Here is a 23,183-nt window from a genome sequence, read left to right as displayed (position 1 = left end):
AGGGAGCAGAGCCAGCAGCCTCCGGGCGGGTAATAAAATCTGATTTATTGACCCAGCCCAATAACAGCAGCAGCAGCAGCAGCAGCTCAGGCTAGTGAGTAAGTCTTAAATTTCATTAGGTGATAAATACTGAGAGCGAATCAATTTGGTAGGAAAGCTAATTAGCTCCCGCGATTCCGCATCGATCTCGGGGCGCCTCGCATTGGAGGGGTCTGGATCTCATCTTCTGGCGATGGAGGGGGGCGTGGGGAGAAGGGCCCCATGGTGGAGTCACAGGGTGGGGTGGGGGCCCCAATACCATTTGGGAAGAGACTGCTGGAGAGCAGAGAATGGCAGAGAGGGAAGTCATCTAGTCCAGTGCAGGCAGAAATCATAGAATCATAGAATCATAGAGTTGGAAGAGACCACAAGGGCCATCGAGTCCAACCCCCTGCCAAGCAGGAAACACCATCAGAGCACTCCTGACATATGGTTGTCAAGCCTCTGCTTAAAGACCTCCAAAGTAGGAGACTCCACCACACTCCTTGGCAGCAAATTCCACTGTCGAACAGCTCTTACTGTCAGGAAGTTCTTCCTAATGTTTAGGTGGAATCTTCTTTCTTGTAGTTTGGATCCATTGCTCCGTGTCCGCTTCTCTGGAGCAGCAGAAAACAACCTTTCTCCCTCCTCTATGTGACATCCTTTTATATATTTGAACATGGCTATCAAATCCTTGGGCTGGTGGAGTTTGCTGAGTCCTGCCCACTGCTTGCTTTAGCTGAATGTCTGTGATTAGGGTTTTTCTGGCTTATTATTTATAACCTCTGTGCCTCGGACCGCTCAAGGTGGCTTAAAATCAATTAAACCAGCATGGCTTTAAGCAAACAAGCAAATGGAAGAAACCTGAAAAACCACAAATTGCACCAAGGAGGGACTGGCTAAAATTATGAAGTGCGTCAAGATGGAACGAGGTAGAAAAACACAGGGAAAAATATTTTTCTTCAATAAAGAAAACCACGCCCTCCAGAGCCTTATAAACAGGATATCCTATTTATATCATTTAATTTGAGGCGTGCTCCCTAATGGCAAACTTAGACCTTAGGAGGGCTGGCCATAATTCCGGTCACATCAAGGTGAGGCAAATGTGTAAGAGGGTGTCAGAGGGAGGTATTGGCTATTGGTTACGTGAGGCCTTAGTGTGTGGGAAGACTTGGAGGGGATAAAATTCTTTGCAGCTCAATATAGCATATTCGAAAAGGGACGTGGGTGGCGCTGTGATCTAAACCACAGAGCCTAGGACTTGCTGATCAGAAGGTCGGCAGTTCGAATCCCCGGGACAGGGTGAGCTCCCGTTGCTCGGTCCCTGCTCCTGCCAACCTAGCATTCCGATAGCACGTCAAAGTGCAAGTAGATAAATAGGTACCGCTCCAGTGGGAAGGTAAACGGCATTTCCGTGTGCTGCTCTGGTTCGCCAGAAGCGGCTTAGTCCTGCTGGCCACATGACCTGGAAGCTGTACACCACCTCCCTCGACTAATAAAGCGAGATGAGCGCCACAACCCCAGAGTCGGCCAGGCCTGGACCTAATGGCCAGGGGTCCCTTTACCTTTACATTTGTCCCACAGAGCCTAGGACTTGCCGATCAGACGGTCGGCGGTTTGAATCCCCGCGACGGGGTGAGCTCCCGTTGCTCGGTCCCTGCTCCTGCCCACCTAGCAGTTCAAAAGCACGTCAAAGTGCAAGTAGATCAATAGGTACCGCTCCGGCGGGAAGGGAAACGGCGTTTCCGTGCGCTGCTCTGGTTCGCCAGAAGCGGCTTAGTCATGCTGGCCATATGACCCGGAAGCTGTACACCGGCTCCCTCGGCCAATAAAGCGAGATGAGCACCACAACCCCAGAGTCGGTCACGACTGGGCCGAACGGTCAGGGGTACCTTTACCTTATATCATGTTCGAATCTTATCTATGGTTTGGCTCCAAGGATTCTACGCATACACGACGCCCCAACCCTTGGAGCCATCCCATGGCTACTGGGTGAGTGGAGGGGAAAAGGAGAAAGTCCCATGCTCCCAGAGCCCATGTGCAGAGTGTGTCTTTCCCAGCCAGCAAGGCAGAGAGCTCCTATTTTGACCAGCCTGCTGTGAAAAGAGGTTTTAAGCTTAGTGCGCAGGCCCTGGCTGGCTAGGGATGCTCACATGAGATCTTGCGGCAACTCGGTTGCCCTGCCAGATTTTGCGTGAGCATCCCAGAGCCGGCACAATGAACAGGACTTGCCTCCCGCCCCACGCACACACCAGCAATGCAGAGAGCTTAAAAGCTCTTTCCTTTGGCAAGTGCAACATGAGCTTTGAAGCTCTACACCTCGCTTGGGTTTAAGTTGAGCCATTTCAACCAGCCGACCTTCAAGCACACATGGTTAAAATGGTGCAAGTTGTGATTGCACTATCTTGCCGCGGTGTGCTGTTTTCTTTAGAGGAAAGAAAGGTGCAGAAGGTTGCCTCCCACTGGCATCTCCGGTGAGGCTGGGAATGTCTTCCAGCTGCAATCCCTGCCAGTCAGAGTAGACCATAGTGAGCTAGAAGGAGCAGTGATCTAACTCGTTGCCTGTGTTCATATGCACACATGATGTTCAGTCTCCTGGTTTTATTTCAGCCCAAATCAGCTACAGAAACTACATTCTTGAGCAGAAGGGGCCCCTCCATCCACGATGGGGGCTGCTTCACCCTTTCGTTTCTTGCCATATTGCAGACCTGGTGCAACTGGCTGTATTTGCACAACTTGCTTTTATGCTGCAGCTCAGCTCTAAGTTTGGTGCTGATACTTCTCCCCTGTTCTTCCCATCCGCATATAAAATATGGCCGTTAAACCTTTCTTTCTTTCCATTCTTCCAAATAATTTTTAAGAATAATCATTGCCATTTTGTTATTTGCTGATTGGATGTTTTTATTGGCAAAGGCTGAAAAAGAAAATTTAGTCGGCAACAATACAATTTTTATTATAGAAATCCTGCCTAGGAAAGAAAAATGTAACTTTTCCCCGTTGTGAGGCAGTACATTGTCTAGAAACACATAATTCCAAATATTTTCTGTCTTCTTGTTTTTATTCCCGCATATCTTACTGGCTCTCACCCATCAACTATATTCTATCTTTTCTTTTATTTCGACTCCTCAATTAGCAGTTACATTGATTTCACATTTTTCACTTTTTCCCTTCCAGCTAAGGGACCAGATTCAGTTATTACTAATTCCATTTCAGTAAAAGATTGCCCTGGTTTAGTTAGCGTCACAGTGACACTGGCCACACATATTTATTTACTTTTCGATTTTTACCCCAGTTATACACTATTTACTCTTATTTTACTTGCTTAGGCATCTAAAGCTAAGAGAAATATTAAACAGACATCCTTTCCTTTTGCCTTTTGCCAGATTAACCTTTTTTTATAAACTCCCATTAGTGTGAATTCTTTCTTTTGAATCTGAATAAATGGCTTAAATCCATTGTCTGTTGCAAATCTGAAATCAAAAGCTTTAAGAGTTTCCAAAAAGGAAATGCCATTCTTTATTGTCAAAAGCCTTTTTCTGCATATAGAAACATCAACAAGGTCTCCCCTTGACTTTTGGAGCCAATTAAAGTCTGTGTTGTATGCAATATTAGTGCAACTCATAGTAGACCCATTGGAATTAATGAAGTGAGGTTTATTAATTTCATTGGGTCTACTCTGAGGAGATGTTTATTGGATACAACCCAACATGACTTTTGCAGGTATTGTCACTGCTGTGAATAAAAATGGTTGCTGGGTAGGGATGAGTCTGGGAATAGTTTTGTGTCGGGACCTGAATATCTGCAGTGGCTTCAATCCTGTGCTCTCTCTCCCTTGCCCTGCCCAACCCCTGCAACCTCCTCCAGGTCGTGAAAGTGGTCGGCAGTAACATCTCCCACAAGCTGCGGCTCTCTCGGGTCAAACCGACGGACGAAGGCACCTACGAGTGTCGTGTCATCGACTTCAGCGACAGCAAAGCCCGCCACCACAAAGTGAAGGCCTACCTGCGGGTGGAACCAGAGGAGACCACCGAGCCCCACCGCCACAGCTCCCCCACCGGGCACCTGCAAGACACCCAGCTGCTGGGCTTGCAGCTCTCCGACCACAGCAAACTGAGCGGCTCCCACCCACACCACCAGCACCACAAGCCAGGCAAGGAGCTCAAGAAACGCTCCGTGGACGATGCGTCCTGTGCCCTCTAGACTGGGTTGCGTCCCGAGTTGTGTTACTGAATGGCCTAAATGGGGTTTCTCCCTCCTCCACCCCCCCCACTCTTCCACACACACACACACACACACCTGCCCCATCCCACTGGGTGGTGGGAACATGACATCCTAGTGGCCAGTCCGTATTTGGGCCAGGTTGCTGAGGAACCGATGTAAAACGAATGCCACAAACTAGAGTCGCCCCGTCCGCATGAACCTCATTGTCAGCATCCCTTCCACTCGGTCATATAGATATGTATTTTTAACATTCCTTTCTAACTATGAATTTCTCCCCTTGAATGGACAATGGGCTGCTTCCGGGACTCCGGAGACGACACGGAGCCGCTCCAGGGTGGATTTAAACGGAGGGAGCCCAGTTGGCCGGGTTACGCTGTCCTGCTGACTGCCTGGGTCCACATGGGTAGGAGAGGGCATCTTCCCCAAGGAACACGGCTGTGGATGCCCCCTGGCACCTTTACAGGCGTCCAAGCAGGACTGTCTTCTCTGATTGTCTTTTTGGAAGCATTTAGGGTGTCCGAACATGGGCCTGAGGCCACCTGCCTTGCTGTGAGGAGGTTTAATTCAAAGCTGGACCTTCCCCCAGCTCTGGGGACACTTTAAGCCACACCTGGGCCTGACCCTCCTCACCTTTGCATTGCTAGCTTCTTATGCCATTTGTGAACCCCCCGGAGATGCTCCGCCTTGCTTTGTAAAATGAGACGCCCGAGGGATGCCGTTTAGACCATCCGTTTTAATTCACTAGTATCAAACTGTGTAACTATGAAGTTGATGACTGTATATTGTAAATATAACTGACTGTTTCTCCCTCCTGCATTCCCAGGACACTGACCCAGCCCCCATGAGTTTTCCAAGTGGCACCTCTTTGTAGCCGTGTGGAGAACCAGCAGGATGCATTCTTGGGGGTGCTGGCCCCTGGAAATCCCATCTCAAAAAACACGGGAGGCCACCATTATAAAACTGGTTGTCTCTTACGACACCCAAATTTGCACAGTGATTTCATGCATTGCTGTGTTCTTTTTTAAGCACTCCACTCCAATCTATGTCCCAGATACTATTCTAGAGTGATGCTGCAATCTGGTACTAGAGCACAAAAATATGGTGACAATTTGCCAGCTGGAAAAGTTGATGTGGAGCTCAGGTCCAAGAGCTGTCAATCACTGGCTATTGAGCACACAAATGGTGGGTGGCGGATTAAATTCTCAGCACTGCTTCTTATGATTTTTTTTTTTAATTTGGGAAAAGTTTGGGATCAGGTTGGGATCCTCTTTTTTATGTACTCCCTGGAGAAGGGGCACGGACACAACTGTAGCGAGGTCTTTGTATCTCAGTTGCTGGAAGTGAGAACAAGAAATCTCTTAAGAAGCAGACCTTAGTTGGATGTGGAGGCCACGCCGGAGAACCAGTAGAGTCAAATTTGTGGGCAACCTGGGAATATAGACCCACCTGGGTGGATACTTTCTGGGGGGGAATGAGACCCCACCCCTGTGGGAGTGGACGCCCACAGGTGGCTGCCACCCTAGCTTTGGCAAAAACTCATGGGCACACAGAATTGCAGGGACCCAAAAGAGCACCTAGTCCAATGCCCTGCAAAATCAATCCTTAGAGCGGGGTCTGGGGATGCCAAGGCTCCTGACTGAAACAATTCTGGTCCCCCAAAACGAGAGCATAAAATGCAGATTGCATAAGAAATGCCAATTTTCTGGGTTTCAAAACCAGACGCCCAAACCACCCGGTTCCACAAGCCCCTTTCACATACACCCGTCCTATTCTTCTTGTATATATTTCTATTTGCTATGTCTCGGGGGAGGTTGTTTGCAGAAGCAGGCAAGACTGGTGCAGGGAAAGGTAGCCAGCCAAGGGAGGTCAATGTGTGTCTCATCAAGAATACAGTTTCCTGCTGCTGCTGCTGCCTCTGGGCAGAGGGCCAGCCTAGCTGGCTACGAGTAACGACCCCTTCCTTACAGCTCTGTGACTCCAGGCCCAGGGTAGGAGCCCCCTACACTGCACTAAGAGGGGAGGCAAGCAGCTTTCCCACAATGCCCTGCCCTTACCTGCACCACACAAACCAGTCTGTAACCAGCTGAAGCGAATAAAGTTCTTTAAATGGGCTTGCCATCTCCGAGTCTTCATTCGTATCAAACGCGCCTGGGCACACTCTGAAGTGTCATGGAAAAGAAGTTGAGGGCAGTGACCGGGAGCCTGGGAGCCCGTCAGGCATGACTGGGGTGGGTCTGTGGGTGGGTGGTTTGGGGAAGGAGGCAAATGCCATATGTTTTGCTCTATAAGACTCCCTTTTTCCCTCCTAAAAAGTAAGGGGAAATGTGTGTGCATCTTATGGAGCGAATGCAGGCTGCACAGCTATCCCAGAAGCCAGAACAGCAAGAGGGATTGCTGCTTTCACTGCGCAGCGATCCCTCTTGCTGTTCTGGCTTCTGAGATTCAGAATATATTTTTTCTTGTTTTTCTCCTCCAAAAACTAGGTGCGCCTTGTGGTCTGGTGCGTCTTATAGAGCGAAAAATACGGTATATTGTCGTGTGCTTGCTAATCTCCAAGTGGCGAGGGTTTCCAGCAGCTCAGGCTTTTACCCAGGGTTCAGTTTCCTTGCAATGAATGTCAGCGGAGACTGTGGTGCATTTAGGATTTGCGGTTTTCTTTATGCGTATGTACAACCTGAGTTGGGGATGGAAGGGTTCACATTTCCTTCTCCAGGAAACACAAGCCTATTTCTGAGACCAGTGTTACATGCACAGAAATTGCTGAGGCCAGGAGACTCCAGGGGTGTGGGAATGCAGCTCAGTGGAGACTGCGGCGACTTTAGGATTTATAATTTTATACACACACACAACCTGAGCATGGAATGGAGGGACTTGCAGAATTAACACGCCAAAGATCCTGCTTCTCCATTACAGCTTTGGGTTAAGCACAGAGTAAGGCAAGCCTCTGTGCCTCAGTCGGTAATCAACAGAGTCGTGCCAGAGCCCTGAACCGGAAGGCGTTTTGGCTGATGACGATCGCCAGAGTGATCATTGTTATGTACTGAAGTTTTCACCCTGGGCCAGCAGAGGGATACTGTAGATAGTTATGCAAATAAGGGATCGAAAGTGACATTCAGTGATTGGATAGTTTTAGAAAATTGTTACAGTTACGTTGTAGTGGACCTCTATATAAGCAGGCTGACTGAACCCTTCAGTTCAGTTCTGTTCTGGCCTGTGAATAAACAAAAGCTGTTTGAAGAATCGCTGTGTCATCTGATATGTTCACCCACAACTTAACACTCATCTTTCGGTCTGGTGCTCACGCCAGAGAGCCAAACCAAAAACAGAAGACAGGATTGGCTGCTGTGATCTGGGATGTCCCGCTTAAAACAGGACAGTTGGTGGGTCTGCACTGTGGATAACTTAAAAAGAGGATTGTAGCAATTCATGGAGGAAAGGGCTATCAGCGGCGACTGGCCATTATGACCATGCGCTCCCTCCACAGTTGGACGTAGCAATGCTTCTGAATTACTTTTGGCTGCAGGAGCTGCCAGGAGGCATCACCCAACCATCTTAGGGAATCCCCTCTGGATTTGTGCAGCGTTTAAAAAGGTAAAGGTAAAGGGACCCCTGAGCATTAGGTCCAGTTGTGGCCGACTCTGGGGTTGCGGCGCTCATCTCGCTTTACTGGCCGAGGGAGCCGACGTACAGCTTCCGGGTCATGTGGCCAGCATGACTAAGCCACTTCTGGCGAACCAGAGCAGCGCATGGAAACGCTGTTTCCCTTCCCACCGGAGCGGTACCTATTTATCTACTTGCGCTTTGACGTGCTTTCGGACTGCTAGGTTGGCAGGAGCAGGGACTGAGCACGGGAGCTCACCCCGTCGCGGGGATTCAAACCACCGACCTTCTGATCGGCAAGCCAAGAGGCTCTGTGGTTTAACCCACAGCGCCACCCGCGTCCCTGTGTAGGGTTTACACCTTAGCTTTTTCTTCTCCCAAAGATTTCCCACAAGGCTGAGGGTACGGACTTTCCCTCAGGGTTTACTCCCAAAGTCTTTGCCACAAAGGCAGGGGAAGTTTAGGGTCAGAGTTTTCCTTCTCCTGGATGAGCTACCTTCCCAGGTGTCCCTCACTTCCCTCTGTAGCACAGGCAGAACCCACCTTCCTGGCGGTTGGGCCCACTATGGGCCTCGCCCATCCACCGGTGAGCCTGTCTTCGCATGCAGGGGAAGTTCTTAACTCCCAGATAGTTTGAGACCCAGCGGATCCCCTCACCTGGTTTCGCCAGCCAGTCAAAGCCATTCCTGGGGTGTGTTTGCTGTCGCATGCTGACAGCTTCTAGGAGCCACAGGTGAGACCTGAGTGCAGGATGGGGACCAAAGGTGGACAAAGGACCCCAGAAGGAGCACAACGTGTCCCCACACCTCATACGCTCCAATTTAAATTAATTCATTAATAATAATAATAATAATAATAATAATAATAATAATAATAATAATAATATAAGATGATGATGGAGGCTTTGTCTCCAGATCCTTTTTCATCTCCCCAGATGTCCCAAAGAGAGGCAGAGGCTCAGACCTCGGTAGACCAGGGCCATCTCTCTTCCTTCTTCTCTGCCCCACAATCACCCCGTTACGCAGAGAGAGAAGGGGGGGGGTGAACTTGTGCACAGCTCCATAAGTAGCCCTGACGGTCTTGTCAGGAAAGAAATACACAGCCTCTCTGCAACCGTCCCCAGGCCTCGCTTGTCTATCTTCCCCGGACGGTGATTTCTCGCTTTGTCTGCCCTTCTTATGCCTCCTGTCAAGCAAACTTACGTCTCACCCAGCAAGAGGCGGAAGAGTGGAAAGTGGGGGCCGGCTGAGGTTTGCCCAAGGCTGATGGGAGGCTCCCCCCCCCCCGCCGCCTCCAAATGAAGAGGAATAAATAAGCAATTCCATGCTGCATTCCAGACGCAGGAGCCTGGCCAGTGAGGAAATGCAAATAAAAGCAGAGCCACAGGCTAGCAAGGAACTTTGCAAAGCCCCCTCCCACTTCACCACATCTCTGGGCTGGGGGAGCGCTTGATTTCTGCCTGCCCTTGTAGCTGTCAAGGTGCAGCAGCCCTGGCAGGACCAAGGAGGGGGAAACCGGATGGAGAAGAGCCTGCACATGCAGAAGCATTGCACACCGCTGGCACATGGTGCGGACAATGCACAGCACTCTTTGCTGACCTCTCTCACCCACACGCAGCATCTCTGAACATGGGGTTACTCTCGCTTACACAACAGTACACAATAATACAATATATACAAACTACATACACATATTATACAGAAAAACAAAAGAAAAGAATGAAACATGGAATACATAAAATAAACTTCTGATTATTCTCATTGTACTGTTTCTCATTTTGTTATTTTACACACACTGCCTTGTTGTTGTTTTTCGTTCTCCCAATTCTTTTCAAGATGTTCTGTTATTTATCACCTATAGATTACAAGAATCTGTCAAGGTCTGCCAGGAGATTTTTGTTATCACAATAATTTTTTTAATACTCTTTAAGTACTGTCCATTCTTTATTCACCCTCACTCTCTGAACCCGGGGCTGCTCCCGCTTCTGTTTGGTAGAGCACGGGATTCTCAATCTCATGGGTCGTGGGTTCGAGCCCCTTGTTGGGCAAAAGGATTCCTGCATTGCAGGGGGGTTGGACTAGATGACCCTCGGGGTCCCTTCCAGTTCCATGATTCTGCTCTGGAATCCAGGTGCCAGGAGATGCTCTCGGAAGGGAGTCTGACTGCCGGGGAAACGGAACTGTTGCAGGTTGCAGCTTGTGCAGTCTGGGAAAGTGGGAGAGCGTCTGCTTCCCATGCGTGCAAAAGGTCCCAGGTTCGGTTCTCACTCACTCTCTCTTTTTTTTATAAGATATTTATTGAGATTTTCAAAGTGTTACAAAATAAAATAAAAGCAGAAGAAAATACAAAATAAAATTAGTTAACAAATGTTAAAAAGAAAAACAAACAAACCCCTTCCAACCATACGAATACAAATTCAAAAATAAGAAAAAGATACAGAAAAAAAAATAGAAAAATACACCACAAACAATTAAGAACATTTAAAAACAAATTCATTATTCTCCAATCCTCAACTGTCATTACCTTCTTTCTTTGACCTCCTCCTCCCTTTCTTTGTATCCTAGTTATTAATTATCCCAGCAAATACTTTCCATATTTCATAATATTATGTCATTACATTACCCTAAACTATTTTAATCTTATCTTTCTATAGGAAAATAAACCTTAAAACTTAAAACTTAAATCTTATCCTTACCAACTTCTCATAACCATAGTATTCTTTCATAATTCTTTAAACATCTTTACTAGAGCCGAGTAATTTCATTCCAACATTTTTCTGACATTCATCAATTTTATAAAGCAGTTCTAATGGTAAAAAAAAGAAATACAAACAGATCCAATCTTCATCCAACGTCCCTTCCTCCTGGTTCCGGGTTTTGTCAGTCCTTATTATCCCATCAATCTAGCCCATTAACCTGGCAACCTTATATCCGAGGCCCTCAAGTCTCTTCCATGTCCCTTCCACAGCTCTTCTTCATATTTGTAACTGTATTTTCCCTTGTCTCCAGCTCGTGGTAACTCCAGCTTGGCAATATTTTTAACCGTTCTCGACAGATCAGCCCCTTTTCCATATTCAACACTGAATTCCATATGGTATTTAAAAACATGTTTCAAAGACCCTCCAAAATTAAGAGCCCCCACAATCCCAAACATCTCACGGCCCATTGCCAGATTTGAAAAGTCCAAACAGGAAACACAGGAAACACAGCACAGAATAACTAAGGAGATAGTACAAGAATATTTGGCTAGTTTAGATGTATTCAAGTCTCCAGGGCCAGATGAACTGCATCCAAGAGTATTAAAAGAACTGGCAGATGTGATCTCAGAACCACTGGCAGTCATCTTTGAGAATTCCTGGAGAACAGGCGAAGTCCCGGCAGACTGGAGGAGGGCAAATGTTGTCCCTATTTTCAAAAAGGGGAAAAGAGAGGACCCAAATAATTACCGCCCAGTCAGTCTGACATCAATAGCAGGGAAGATTCTGGAGCAGATCATTAAGCAAACAGTCTGTGAGCACCTAGAAAGGAATGCTGTGATCACCAATAGTCAGCATGGATTTCTGAAAAATAAGTCATGTCAGACTAACCTGATCTCGTTTTTTGACAGAATTACAAGCCTGGTAGATGAAGGGAACGCAGTGGATGTAGCCTACCTTGATTTCAGCAAGGCATTTGACAAGGTGCCCCATGATATTCTTGTAAAGAAGCTGGTAAAATGCGGTCTTGACTATGCTACCACTCAGTGGATTTGTAACTGGCTGACTGACCGAACCCAAAGGGTGCTCATCAATGGTTCCTCTTCATCCTGGAGAAGAGTGACTAGTGGGGTGCCACAGGGTTCTGTCTTGGGCCCGGTCTCATTCAACATCTTTATCAACGACTTGGATGATGGACTCAAGGGCAACCTGATCAAATTTGCAGATGACACCAAACTGGGAGGGGTGGCTAACACCCCAGAGGACAGGATCACACTTCAAAACGACCTTGACAGATTAGAGAACTGGGCAAAAACAAACAAGATGAATTTTAACAGGGAGAAATGTAAAGTATTGCACTTGGGCAAAAAAAATGAGAGGCACAAATACAAGATGGGGGACACCTGGCTTGAGAGCAGTACATGTGAAAAGGATCTAGGAGTCTTGGTTGACCACAAACTTGACATGAGCCAACAGTGTGACGCGGCAGCTAAAAAAGCCAATGCAATTCTGGGCTGCATCAAGAGGAGTATAGCATCTAGATCAAGGGAAGTAATAGTGCCACTGTATTCTGCTCTGGTCAGACCACACCTGGAGTACTGTGTCCAGTTCTGGGCACCACAATTCAAGAAGGACACTGACAAACTGGAACGTGTCCAGAGGAGGGCAACCAAACTGGTCAAAGGCCTGGAAACGATGCCTTATGAGGAACGGCTAAGGGAGCTGGGCATGTTTAGCCTGGAGAAGAGGAGGTTAAGGGGTGATATGATAGCCATGTTCAAATATATAAAAGGATGTCACATAGAGGGAGAAAGGTTGTTTTCTGCTGCTCCAGAGAAGCGGACACGGAGCAATGGATCCAAACTACAGGAAAGAAGATTCCACCTAAACATTCGGAAGAACTTCCTGACAGTAAGAGCTGTTCGACAGTGGAATTTGCTGCCAAGGAGTGTGGTGGAGTCTCCTACTTTGGAGGTCTTTAAGCAGAGGCTTGACAACCATATGTCAGGAGTGCTCTGATGGTGTTTCCTGCTTGGCAGGGGGTTGGACTCGATGGCCCTTGTGGTCTCTTCCAACTCTATGATTCTATGATTCTATGATTCTAACATCCCAGCATAGGGGGGTCAATCCAGCCCCCCATTTCCAAGCCAAACCAAACTTTTTCTTTCCAAATCTGGCTTTTTCCAAGTTCATTTGTCAAATCCGAAAACTCATATTCCTGTTGGGCCTGTTCTGTCAGGACACACTCCTGATTTAATTCCTGGGTGGGCTCCACATATTTTCCCACTGTCTGTTCAAAATTTCCCACTGCCTGTTCAAAATTTCCAGTCGAAGTCGCCATCAAATTCACCTTCTCATGTAACTGTTCCAGTAGGGCATTTGTTTTATAGAAAGCACACAACAAAGCTTCTGAATACATTGTCCTGCAAGGTCAAATGCCTATTCCCACGATTGTAATCTGTAACAGCTGCCAGCTCCCTGGAGTTGGTTACAGGAGGCGGGGACTCCTGTGCAGGCTGGGATTCCTCAGGTTCAGCCTCTGAATCAGATTCCCAGGCCATCACAGGATCTTTGCACCACAGCGCTGGATATGCTTAAGACAGCCCTGATGTTGACAAGCTGGAAAGTGTGCAGAGGAAGGCAACCAAGTTGATCAAGGGTCTGGAAATCAAGGCTTATGAGGAACAGTTGAAGGAGCTGGGCGTGTTTAGCCTGGAAAAGAGGAGACTGAGAGGAGATATGAGAGCCACCTGAAGGCAGTCCAGTATTGGGAAGTTTTTAATGGTTGATGCTTTGCTGTGGTTTTATGTCTTGTAAGCCACCCAGAGTGGCTGGGGAAATCCAGAAAGATGAGTGGGGTATAAATGACAAAATCATCATCATCATATATCTCAAAGGCTGTCCCATGGAAGATGGAGCAAGCTTGTTTTCTCCTGCTCTGGAGGGTAGGACTCGAACCAGTGACTTCAAGTTACAAGAAAGGAGATTCTGACTTAACATTAGGAAGAACCTTCTGACAGTAAGAGCTTTTGGACAGTGGAGCAGTCTCCCTTGGGAGATTGTGGACTCTCCTTCCTTGGAAATTTTTAAGCAGAGGTTGGATGGTCATTGTCATGTATGATCTAGTTGAGGTTCCTGCATTGCAGGGGGTTGGACTAGATGACCCTTAGAAGTCCCTTTCAACTCTACAAGTCTATCCTCTATCTATCTATCTATCTATCTATCTATCTATCTATCTATCTATCTATCTGATAGATGGATAGAACTGTAAATGGACATCCGGTTAAGGATACAAAAGAATTTAAACAGTGGCTCTGCATATCATGGGACGCCCTGAGATGACCCCTACCCACAGTGACCCCTACAAGGCCCCCCTTTCTGCTCCCCTTGACGCCTCTCTTATAGACTTGTGACCCAGCTTAACCGTCCCATCAAGGCATTGATTTTCCCACCTCTGGCTCCCCTGCCCAGGTTATGGCCCTCTTTGCACAGGAAACAAGATGTTTCTCTAAGTTTATGGTGCCATTAGAAATTCTCTGGGAAGCTTGAAGGCTCCAGGCAGGATGGTTCATGTTCCCATTTTTATGGTGGTGTCTGGCTGGGAGGACGAGGGCCGCGGGGGAGGGGGCAGAAGTGACTCAAGAGCTTCGTTATCACCTTGGCTTTATTATAGGCAGAGTAAATTGCTTTTGTTTGAAGCGGCATAATGGTCAGAAAAGTGACTGTGTGGAAATGACATTTTCACGCTGCCTATTTATTCTCAGCTAGTGCTTTGCATATTAAGTTTGCTCCATTTGCAAACCAAAAAAGAATCAAAGCTTTGCACTGGATTTTTAAAGGCATCCCTCAGCTGCCAGTTTGCAAGCTTCTGCCTCTTGCTTCAAAACAGAACCTGAAGGTTGGATGCCTCTGCAGGTTTTTTTGGGAGGGGGTTGTAATATATATATTTTTGGGGGGGTTTCCTTGAGTTTCCTCCTACCTGCTCTGCCACCTGTAGCCTACCCAAGTTCCAGGGAGCAGGATGAATCCCTCAGGAAGAAAGCAGTATGTGGGGGCCCTTCTCTCCCGATCCTGTGTCCAGCCACCTCCCCGGCCAAAGGGAGCTCAGTGTGACTTTTCCCGCCCCCTTAAGCACATTTAAATTTGGTCTCATTCACACAAACACACCCCGCCCAACAGTTTGTGTCTTGTTTTGCGATGAGCAAAGCTGAGATGGAACTTGTTCCTGGAAGAGGTGGCCAACTGGTACGCAGGCTGAGACTCTATCTGATCGCGGACTGTCTCGCCAGAGTGGTGCATGCTCTGGTTATCTCTGTTATCTCTGCGCTCTATATGGGGCTCCCTTTGAAGGTGACCCAGAAACTACAACTAATCCTGAATGCAGCAGCTAGACTGGTGGCTGGGAGCGGCCGCTGAGACCATATAACACTGGTCCTGAGAGACCTACTTTGACTCCTAGTATTTTTCTGAGCACAATTCAAAGTGTTGGTGCTGACCTTGAAAGCCCTAAACGGCCTCGGTCCAGTATATCTGAAGGAGCATCTCCACCCCCATCATCCAGCCCAGACACTGAGATCCAGCACCGAGAGCCTTCTGGCGGTTCCCTCTCTGCGAGAAGCCAAGTTACAGGGAACCAGGCAAAGGGCCTTCTCGGTGGTGGCGCCCGCCCTGTGGAATGCCCTCTCACCAGACGTCAAAGAGGAAAACAACTACCAGAATTTTAGAAGACATCTGAAGGCAGCCCTGTTTAGGGAAGCTTTTAATGTTTAATAGTTTATGGTATTTTAATATTTTGTTGGAAGCCACCCAGAGTGGCTGGGGAAACCCAGCCAGATGGGCGGGGTATAATAAATTATTATTATGTGGATGTCTTTAAATGATTGGACAAGGTCATGGCAGAGGAGAGGGCTATCGAGGGCTTCTTCTGAGTACCACTTTCGGATGGTTTATGGGACACAATTCATAAATGGAAGTCCTTCAGGAAGCGCCAAGTTAAACTGTGATGGAAATCTCTCCCAAAGGAGGCTGTGATGGCCAGCAACTTGGCTGGCTTTGAAAGAGGATTGGGCCAATTCATGGAGGAGGAGAGGGCTACCCAAGGCTACCTGTCACTGTCCGGTTCACAGGCGATTGATAAGTCCCATCTGGGGACATCGGGAGTGGGGGCAAGATGGCGGAGTGGGAGCTGGAAAGGGAGTCCAGAAGCCAGGAGTCAGAAAGCCAAGAGTCCGAAGGTCAGAGAGACGGGAGTCATCAAGTCAAGGGTCCAAGGATCAAGAAGCAAGGGGTCAAGGAGTCAGGGGTCCAAGGATCAAGAAGCAAGGGGTCAAGGAGTCAAGGGTCCAAGGATCAAGAAGCAAGGGGTCAAGGAGTCAGGGGTCCAAGGATCAAGAAGCAAGGGGTCAAGGAGTCAGGGGTCCGAGGATCAAGAAGCAAGGGGTCAAGGAGTCAGGGGTCCGAGGATCAAGAAGCAAGGGGTCAAGGAGTCAGGGGTCCGAGGATCAAGAAGCAAGGGGTCAAGGAGTCAGGGGTCCAAGGATCAAGAAGCAAGGGGTCAAGGAGTCAAGGGTCCAAGGATCAAGAAGCAAGGGGTCAAGGAGTCAGGGGTCCAAGGATCAAGAAGCAAGGGGTCAAGGAGTCAGGGGTCCGAGGATCAAGAAGCAAGGGGTCAAGGAGTCAGGGGTCCGAGGATCAAGAAGCAAGGGGTCAAGGAGTCAGGGGTCCAAGGATCAAGAAGCAAGGGGTCATGAAGTCAAGGGTCCAAGGATCAAGAAGCAAGGGGTCAAGGAGTCAGGGGTCCAAGGATCAAGAAGCAAGGGGTCAAGGAGTCAGGGGTCCAAGGATCAAGAAGCAAGGGGTTAAGGAGTCAGGGGTCCAAGGATCAAGAAGCAAGGGGTCAAGGAGTCAGGGGTCCAAGGATCAAGAAGCAAGGGGTCAAGGAGTCAGGGGTCCAAGGATCAAGAAGCAAGGGGTCAAGGAGTCAGGGGTCCAAGGATCAAGAAGCAAGGGGTCAAGGAGTCAGGGGTCCAAGGATCAAGAAGCAAGGGGTCAAGGAGTCAGGGGTCCAAGGATCAAGAAGCAAGGGGTCAAGGAGTCAGGGGTCCGAGGATCAAGAAGCAAGGGGTCAAGGAGTCCGGGGTCCGAGGATCAAGAAGCAAGGGGTCAAGGAGTCAGGGGTCCGAGGATCAATAAGCAAGGGGTCAAGGAGTCAGGGGTCCAGGGATCAAGAATCAAGGGGTCAAGGAATCAAGGGTCCAAGGATCAAGAAGCAAGGGGTCAAGGAGTCAGGGGTCCAAGGATCAAGAAGCAAGAGGTCAAGGAGTCAGGGGTCCGAGGATCAAGAAGCAAGGGGTCAAGGAGTCAGGGGTCCAAGGATCAAGAAGCAAGGGGTCAAGGAGTCAGGGGTCCGAGGATCAAGAAGCAAGGGGTCAAGGAGTCAGGGGTCCGAGGATCAAGAAGCAAGAAGCAAGGGGTCAAGGAGTCAGGGGTACGAGGATCAAGAAGCAAGGGGTCAAGGAGTCAGGGGTTCGAGGATCAAGAAGCAAGAAGCAAGGGGTCAAGGAGTCAGGGGTACGAGGATCAAGAAGCAAGGGGTCAAGGAGTCAGGGGTCCGAGGATCAAGAAGCAAGGGGTCAAGGAGTCAGGGGTCCGAGGATCAAGAAGCAAGGGGTCAAGGAGTCAGGGGTCCGAGGATCAAGAAGCAAGGGGTCAAGGAGTCAGGGGTCCAAGGATCAAGAAGTAAGGGGTCAAGGAGTCAGGGGTCCAAGGATCAAGAAGCAAGGGGTCAAGGAGTCAGGGGTACGAGGATCAAGAAGCAAGGGGTCCAGGAGTCAGGGGTTCGAGGATCAAGAAGCAAGAAGCAAGGGGTCAAGGAATCAGGGGTACGAGGATCAAGAAGCAAGGGGTCAAGGAGTCAGGGGTACGAGGATCAAGAAGCAAGGGGTCAAGGAGTCAGGGGTACGAGGATCAAGAAGCAAGGGGTCAAGGAGTCAGGGGTTCGAGGATCAAGAAGCAAGAAGCAAGGGGTCAAGGAGTCAGGGGTACGAGGATCAAGAAGCAAGGGGTCAAGGAGTCAGGGGTACGAGGATCAAGAAGCAAGGGGTCCAGGAGTCAGGGGTTCGAGGATCAAGAAGCAAGAAGCAAGGGGTCAATGAGTCAGGGGTACGAGGATCAAGAAGCAAGAAGCAAAGGGTCAAGGAGTCAGGGGTACGAGGATCAAGAAGCAAGGGGTCAAGGAGTCAGGGGTACGAGGATCAAGAAGCAAGGGGTCAAGGAGTCAGGGGTTCGAGGATCAAGAAGCAAGAAGCAAGAGGTCAAGGAGTCAGGGATACGAGGATCAAGAAGCAAGGGGTCAAGGAGTCAGGGGTAAGAAGATCAAGAAGCAAGAAGCAAGGGGTCAAGGAGTCAGGGGTCCAAGGATCAAGAAGCAAGGGGTCAAGGAGTCAGGGGTCCAAGGATCAAGGATCAAGTAGTCAAACGCAGCAAGGCAGGGAACGTGTTGCTGTGGAAAAGAGCTGAAGGGAAATGCAGACCTTATATCCCTTCCCAGCTCTTGCCACCAGGTGCTGTGAGTTATCCATCGGCCTCACCTGTGTGGCCACGCCTTGCCTCTTCAGAACAAACTTAGGAAGGCCCCAGCCCTGCAAAGTCCTATTGGTCACAGGGCCTGGCTCCTGCACGCATACCTGGCACTACCCTAGCAGCCCATCTAGTCCAGCCTCCGGTTCTCAAAGTGGCCAATCAGATGCTTCTTCCCACAAGCAGAAACTGACCACAAGAGCAGCCCTCTCCCCTCCTGCGGTTTCCAACGTCCAGGATTCAGAAGCATCGCTGCCTCCAGCTGTGGAGGGCGCAGCAGAGCCATTGTGGCAATAGCCATGGAGAAGCCTCTCCTCCTCCATGAATTCGCCAAATCTTCTTCCAAAGCCATCCAACTTGGTGGCCATCACAGCCTCATGAGGGAGGGAGTTCCGCAGCTCAACTGCTCACTGTGTGAAGAGTGGGAATGTTCAGGGTGGCAGGAGACAATATATTGTTTATTAATATCCTTCCTAACCTGCTCTAGCAAGTTCCTTTACTTAGCAGAGTTTACATTCCCCTTTACATGCACAGCAGATAGCTGGTTGCAGGCTCGTGTGAGCCTCTCACTGTTATACAATTCAGTCCGTCTCAGATTAAATTGTATGATCCTGGTAAACTCCATTTAATCCCTTTTAAAAGAATAAAGACACGAACAACATTAATAAGGTTAGTTTTAATAAGGTTAGGATTTATGTTTGTTTGTGTGTTTAAAAATTTGGTGGAAAATTTAAAAAAAATGGGGGGGGGAATAAAATAATAAGGACACGACCTTGACAGATTAGAGAACTGGGCAAAAACAAACAAGATGAATTTTAACAGGGAGAAATGTAAAGTATTGCACTTGGGCAAAAAAAATGACAGGCACAAATACAAGATGGGGGACACCTGGCTTGAGAGCAGTACATGTGAAAAGGATCTAGGAGTCTTGGTTGACCACAAACTTGACATGAGCCAACAGTGTGACGCGGCAGCTAAAAAAGCCAATGCAATTCTGGGCTGCATCAATAGGAGTATAGCATCTAGATCAAGGGAAGTAATAGTGCCACTGTATTCTGCTCTGGTCAGACCTCACCTGGAGTACTGTGTCCAGTTCTGGGCACCACAATTCAAAAAGGACACTGACAAACTGGAACGTGTCCAGAGGAGGGCAACCAAAATGGTCCAAGGCCTGGAAACGATGCCTTATGAGGAACGGCTAAGGGAGCTGGGCATGTTTAGCCTGGAGAAGAGGAGGTTAAGGGGTGATATGATAGCCATGTTCAAATATATAAAAGGATGTCACATAGAGGAGGGAGAAAGGTTGTTTTCTGCTGCTCCGGAGAAGCGGACACGGAGCAATGGATCCAAACTACAAGAAAGAAGATTCCACCTAAACATTAGGAAGAACTTCCTGACAGTAAGAGCTGTTCGACAATGGAATTTGCTGCCAAGGAGTGTGGTGGAGTCTCCTACTTTGGAGGTCTTTAAGCAGAGGCTTGACAACCATATGTCAGGAGTGCTCTGATGGTGTTTCCTGCTTGGCAGGGGGTTGGACTCGATGGCCCTTGTGGTCTCTTCCAACTCTATGATTCTATGATTCTATGATTCTACGACACTTCTATTCAAAGTCAATAAAAGAAGTTTACTCAGTTGGATTCCTGAAGGGAGACATAGATACAAATAGATTCCATATGGGGGAATAATCCCAGGGCTTTTGCTAGCTGAAATGCTAGCAGAGCAGTCCTAGTTAAAAAACTACTCCAACAATGGAGGAAGTCAGAAAGATTGGCAGCATGCCTTGTCCTATTGTTACCTGGACAGGTAAGGTCATGCCCACCTCTAGTCACATGCAGAGGAAGGATGCTCCAGCCCAGGAGGAAACACATGTCTTCTCTAGGAAAACAAGGAATGTTGTGTTTGACTGCTCCCAGTGGATTACATCCTGCTTGAAAGACTCTTTTATCTACCTGAATCTTCCAACATTCAGCGTCATTAGATGCAAGGTGAGTTTTAGTGCGATGAGAAAGTGGGGCAGGGTGTCCCGTTTTACCCTGCTGCCACCCCTATCCCCATCCCACCTCCCTCCCTCTGTTCCCACTGGGGGAGAAGTTGCACTGCCATAGGCATTTGGGGCAAGGTTATGCCGATCTGGTGTGAGGTCTTGCCCAAAACGGACCCCACCTTGCCCCCTGGGGTGCTTCTGCTGCCTGAAGCAGTGGCCTCACCCTGCCTAACTGGCTGGCTCCGTCAGAAAGGGAGGAAAACATTAATTTGCCCCCTTTCTCCAGCGCCACGGAGAGGTGGCTGCTTGTCCCCGCGGCTACCTGGAGTATGAAGGCCCAGTGTGAACTGCCATCATTCATTCAGGTGACAAGATTATCCTTTTTCTTCTCTTCTGGATCACAGCCCTGGATTCAATTTATCGGAAGCGGCCCTCCCTGGGAAAGGCAGCCGATCCATTTGCTGGAGAACAAAATACAAGAGCCCGTGCCCCTCCCCTCGACCTTCTCCCGGGAATCCTGACACGCGGAGAGGCTTTGATGCTCTAATGTCTCTTTTATTCCCTAACAAACGACACCAGAAAAATCTGCCTTTCCTCTGACAGCTGCTTCATCTGTAGCGCTGTAAACCTTGCTCTGTAATCAATAGATGTGATGTGGACAAGCCTCACCTTTTATGCTAAAGCCCTTAATGGGCCAGGAAGGAGGAGAGGTGCCCAGGGGGACCCAGAAATCAAATACAGGGAGATAGAAAAAAAAGAAGAGTCTGCTTGCTCCATTTTAATATGCCACCAGGTCTGTTTTCCACCTTCGTTGAGGAACTAACTAGACATTCCTGCCGCTCCATCTCTTTCCCTCCCTCCCACTTTCTTGTACCATCGAAACACAACAAATGAGGATATCACAGAGTTGGGAGGGGTTCAGAAAAGGGCTGCCAGAAATGATCAAGGGGTGGAGAGACCCCCCCAGGGGGAAAGGGGGCAGAATTTGGGAATTTTTTAGTTTAGAGAAAATAATAACAATAATTTATTATTTATACCCCGCCCATCTGACTGGGTCTCCCCTGCCACTCTGGGCGGCTTCCAACCAAATATCAAAAACAATACAGCATCAGACATTAAAAACTTCCCTAAACAGGGCCGCCGTTTAAAAGTAAAATAGTTGTTTATTGCCTTGACATCTGGTGGGAGGGCGTTCCACAGGGCGGGCGCCGCCACTGAGAAGGCCCTCTGCCTGGTTCCCTGTAACCTCACTTCTCGCAGGGAGGGAACCGCCAGAAGGCCCTCGGAGCTGGTTCTGTGTCCGGGCAGAACGATGGGGGTGGAGACGCTCCTTCAGATATACAGGACCGAGGCCGTTTAGGGCTTTCAAGGTCAGCACACTTTGAATTGTGCTCAGAAAAATACTGGGAGCCAATGTAGGTCTCTCAGGACCGGTGTTATATGGTCCTGGCAGCCACTCCCGGTCACCAGTCTAGCTGCCGCATTCTGGATTAATTGCAGTTTCCGGGTCACCTTCAAAGGTAGCCCCACGTAGAGCGCAAGTTAGAAGAGACATGATAGACGTTTTTACTGAAGTAGTCAGATATCAACACAGACCTGGCGCAACCCCCTCCCCAACTCTCTGGAAGAAAGGCAGCTACTTTGCATTAACCCTGCATGCCATTCATGGCTGCAGAATAACGACTCCGACAGATCTACTATTTCGAAAGCAAGTCCAAGCATTTAATGGCAACGTTGTTAGAAAGAGTGGCATCCTATTTCTCTCTCCCCCCCCCCCCCGTGTTTTAAAAATCACACTATATTTTGAACGGTTCCACCAAGCAACGAGATTAATGGGTGGCGGAGTTTGCAAAGATTGCCTGCGATAAATAATTGGTGGAGAAGCGAGGAGGCAGGTGGCAAAGTTTTGCATTGGGCTGCTCCTGGGTAACGGATCACTCTTTGCTTCGGGGTTCATCAGTCTCTTGAAAATCTACGCAGTCAGGTTTTTTGCCTCTCCAACTGAAGGAACCATGCCTTTTCACCTCCTCACATTCCCAAAGAAGGGAGCACCGAATTTCCTTGGCCTGAGATGGTGCAGGATGGAAGGGAGAAGATATCTGCATTCTTTGCTTCAAGCTAACAAGGACGGATTTTGCACGGACTCACTGCGTGGTGGCAAAACTGCAACATTCCCTACGCATCTGCACATGCTTCCATCCTCTTGAAATCCAGCAGCAGCCAAGATATTTGGCAAGACAAGGATTTCAGAAAACTGCAAGACTTTTTTTTAACCTACAGGAAAGTCAAGCATCCCTAACTAGGGCCCATCCAGACTCACCCGGAAAATCCACATTTCACATCACCGATTCATCCCCATGTTAGTGCAAATATCAAAAACAATACAGCGTCAGACATTAAAAACTTCCCTAAACAGGTGTCTTTTAAAAGTAAAATAGTTGTTTATTTCCTTGACATCTGCTGGGAGGGCGTTCCACAGGGCGGGCGCCACTACCAAGAAGGCCCTCTGCCTGCTTCCCTGTAACTTGGCTTCTCGCAGAGAGGGAACCGCCAGAAGGCCCTCGGAGCTGGACCTCAGTGTCCAGGCAGAACAATGGGGGTGGAGACACTCCTTCAGGTATACTGGGCCTTTGAGGCCGTTTAGGGCTTTCAAGGTCAGCACCAACACTTTGAATTGTGCTCAGAAACATACTGGGAGCTAGTGTAGGTCTTTCAAGACCTGTGTTTCTGTGGTCCCACCAGCCACTTCCAGTCACCAGTCTAGCTGCCGCATTCTGAATTAATTACAGTTTCCGGGTCACCTTCAAAGGTAGCCCCACGTAGAGCACAGGTTAGAAGAGACATGACAGAAGTTTTTACTGAAGTAGTCAGATATCAACACAGACCTGGTGCAACCCCCCCCCCCCCAAACTCTCTGGAAGAAAGGCAGCTACTTTGCATTAACTCTGCATGCCATTCATGACTCACCCGGAAAATCCACATTTCACATCACCAATTCACCCCTTGCTAGTGCACATCTGAGTGGTTTATATTCAGACGCGATTTCAGCCAGGGATTTGGGGGTCTGTTCTCCTTGCTTTCTACTAT

At 48.6% G+C, this 23,183-nt stretch overlaps 1 protein-coding gene and 1 long non-coding RNA gene across 3 annotated transcripts in view; one reads left to right on the top strand and one right to left on the bottom strand.

The window, feature by feature from the left end:
* The window catches only part of VSTM2L (V-set and transmembrane domain containing 2 like), a 101,868-nt gene extending 95,518 nt beyond the window's left edge, over positions 1-6,350 (top strand). Inside the window, exons 4-5 of one of the 2 annotated variants that reach the window (XM_082226301.1) lie at positions 3,883-4,168; positions 5,063-6,350. In XM_082226301.1, the coding sequence (XP_082082427.1) occupies positions 3,883-4,168; positions 5,063-5,070 (294 nt within the window). In that variant the 3' untranslated portion in view covers positions 5,071-6,350. Of the gene's footprint in view, positions 1-3,882 lie in introns of both variants that reach the window. The other variant, XM_082226300.1, reaches the window with a different exon arrangement.
* The window catches only part of LOC309534366, a 292,267-nt gene that overhangs the window by 108,547 nt on the left and 160,537 nt on the right, over positions 1-23,183 (bottom strand). The gene's annotated exons all lie outside the window — the stretch shown is intronic.

Source organism: Podarcis vaucheri, assembly GCF_965113315.1.
Source record: "Podarcis vaucheri genome assembly, chromosome: 6".
Taxonomy (NCBI): Eukaryota; Metazoa; Chordata; class Lepidosauria; order Squamata; family Lacertidae; genus Podarcis; species Podarcis vaucheri.
The sequence above is the reverse complement of the archived record's forward strand: the minus strand, read 5'-3'. Positions and strand labels throughout refer to the sequence as shown.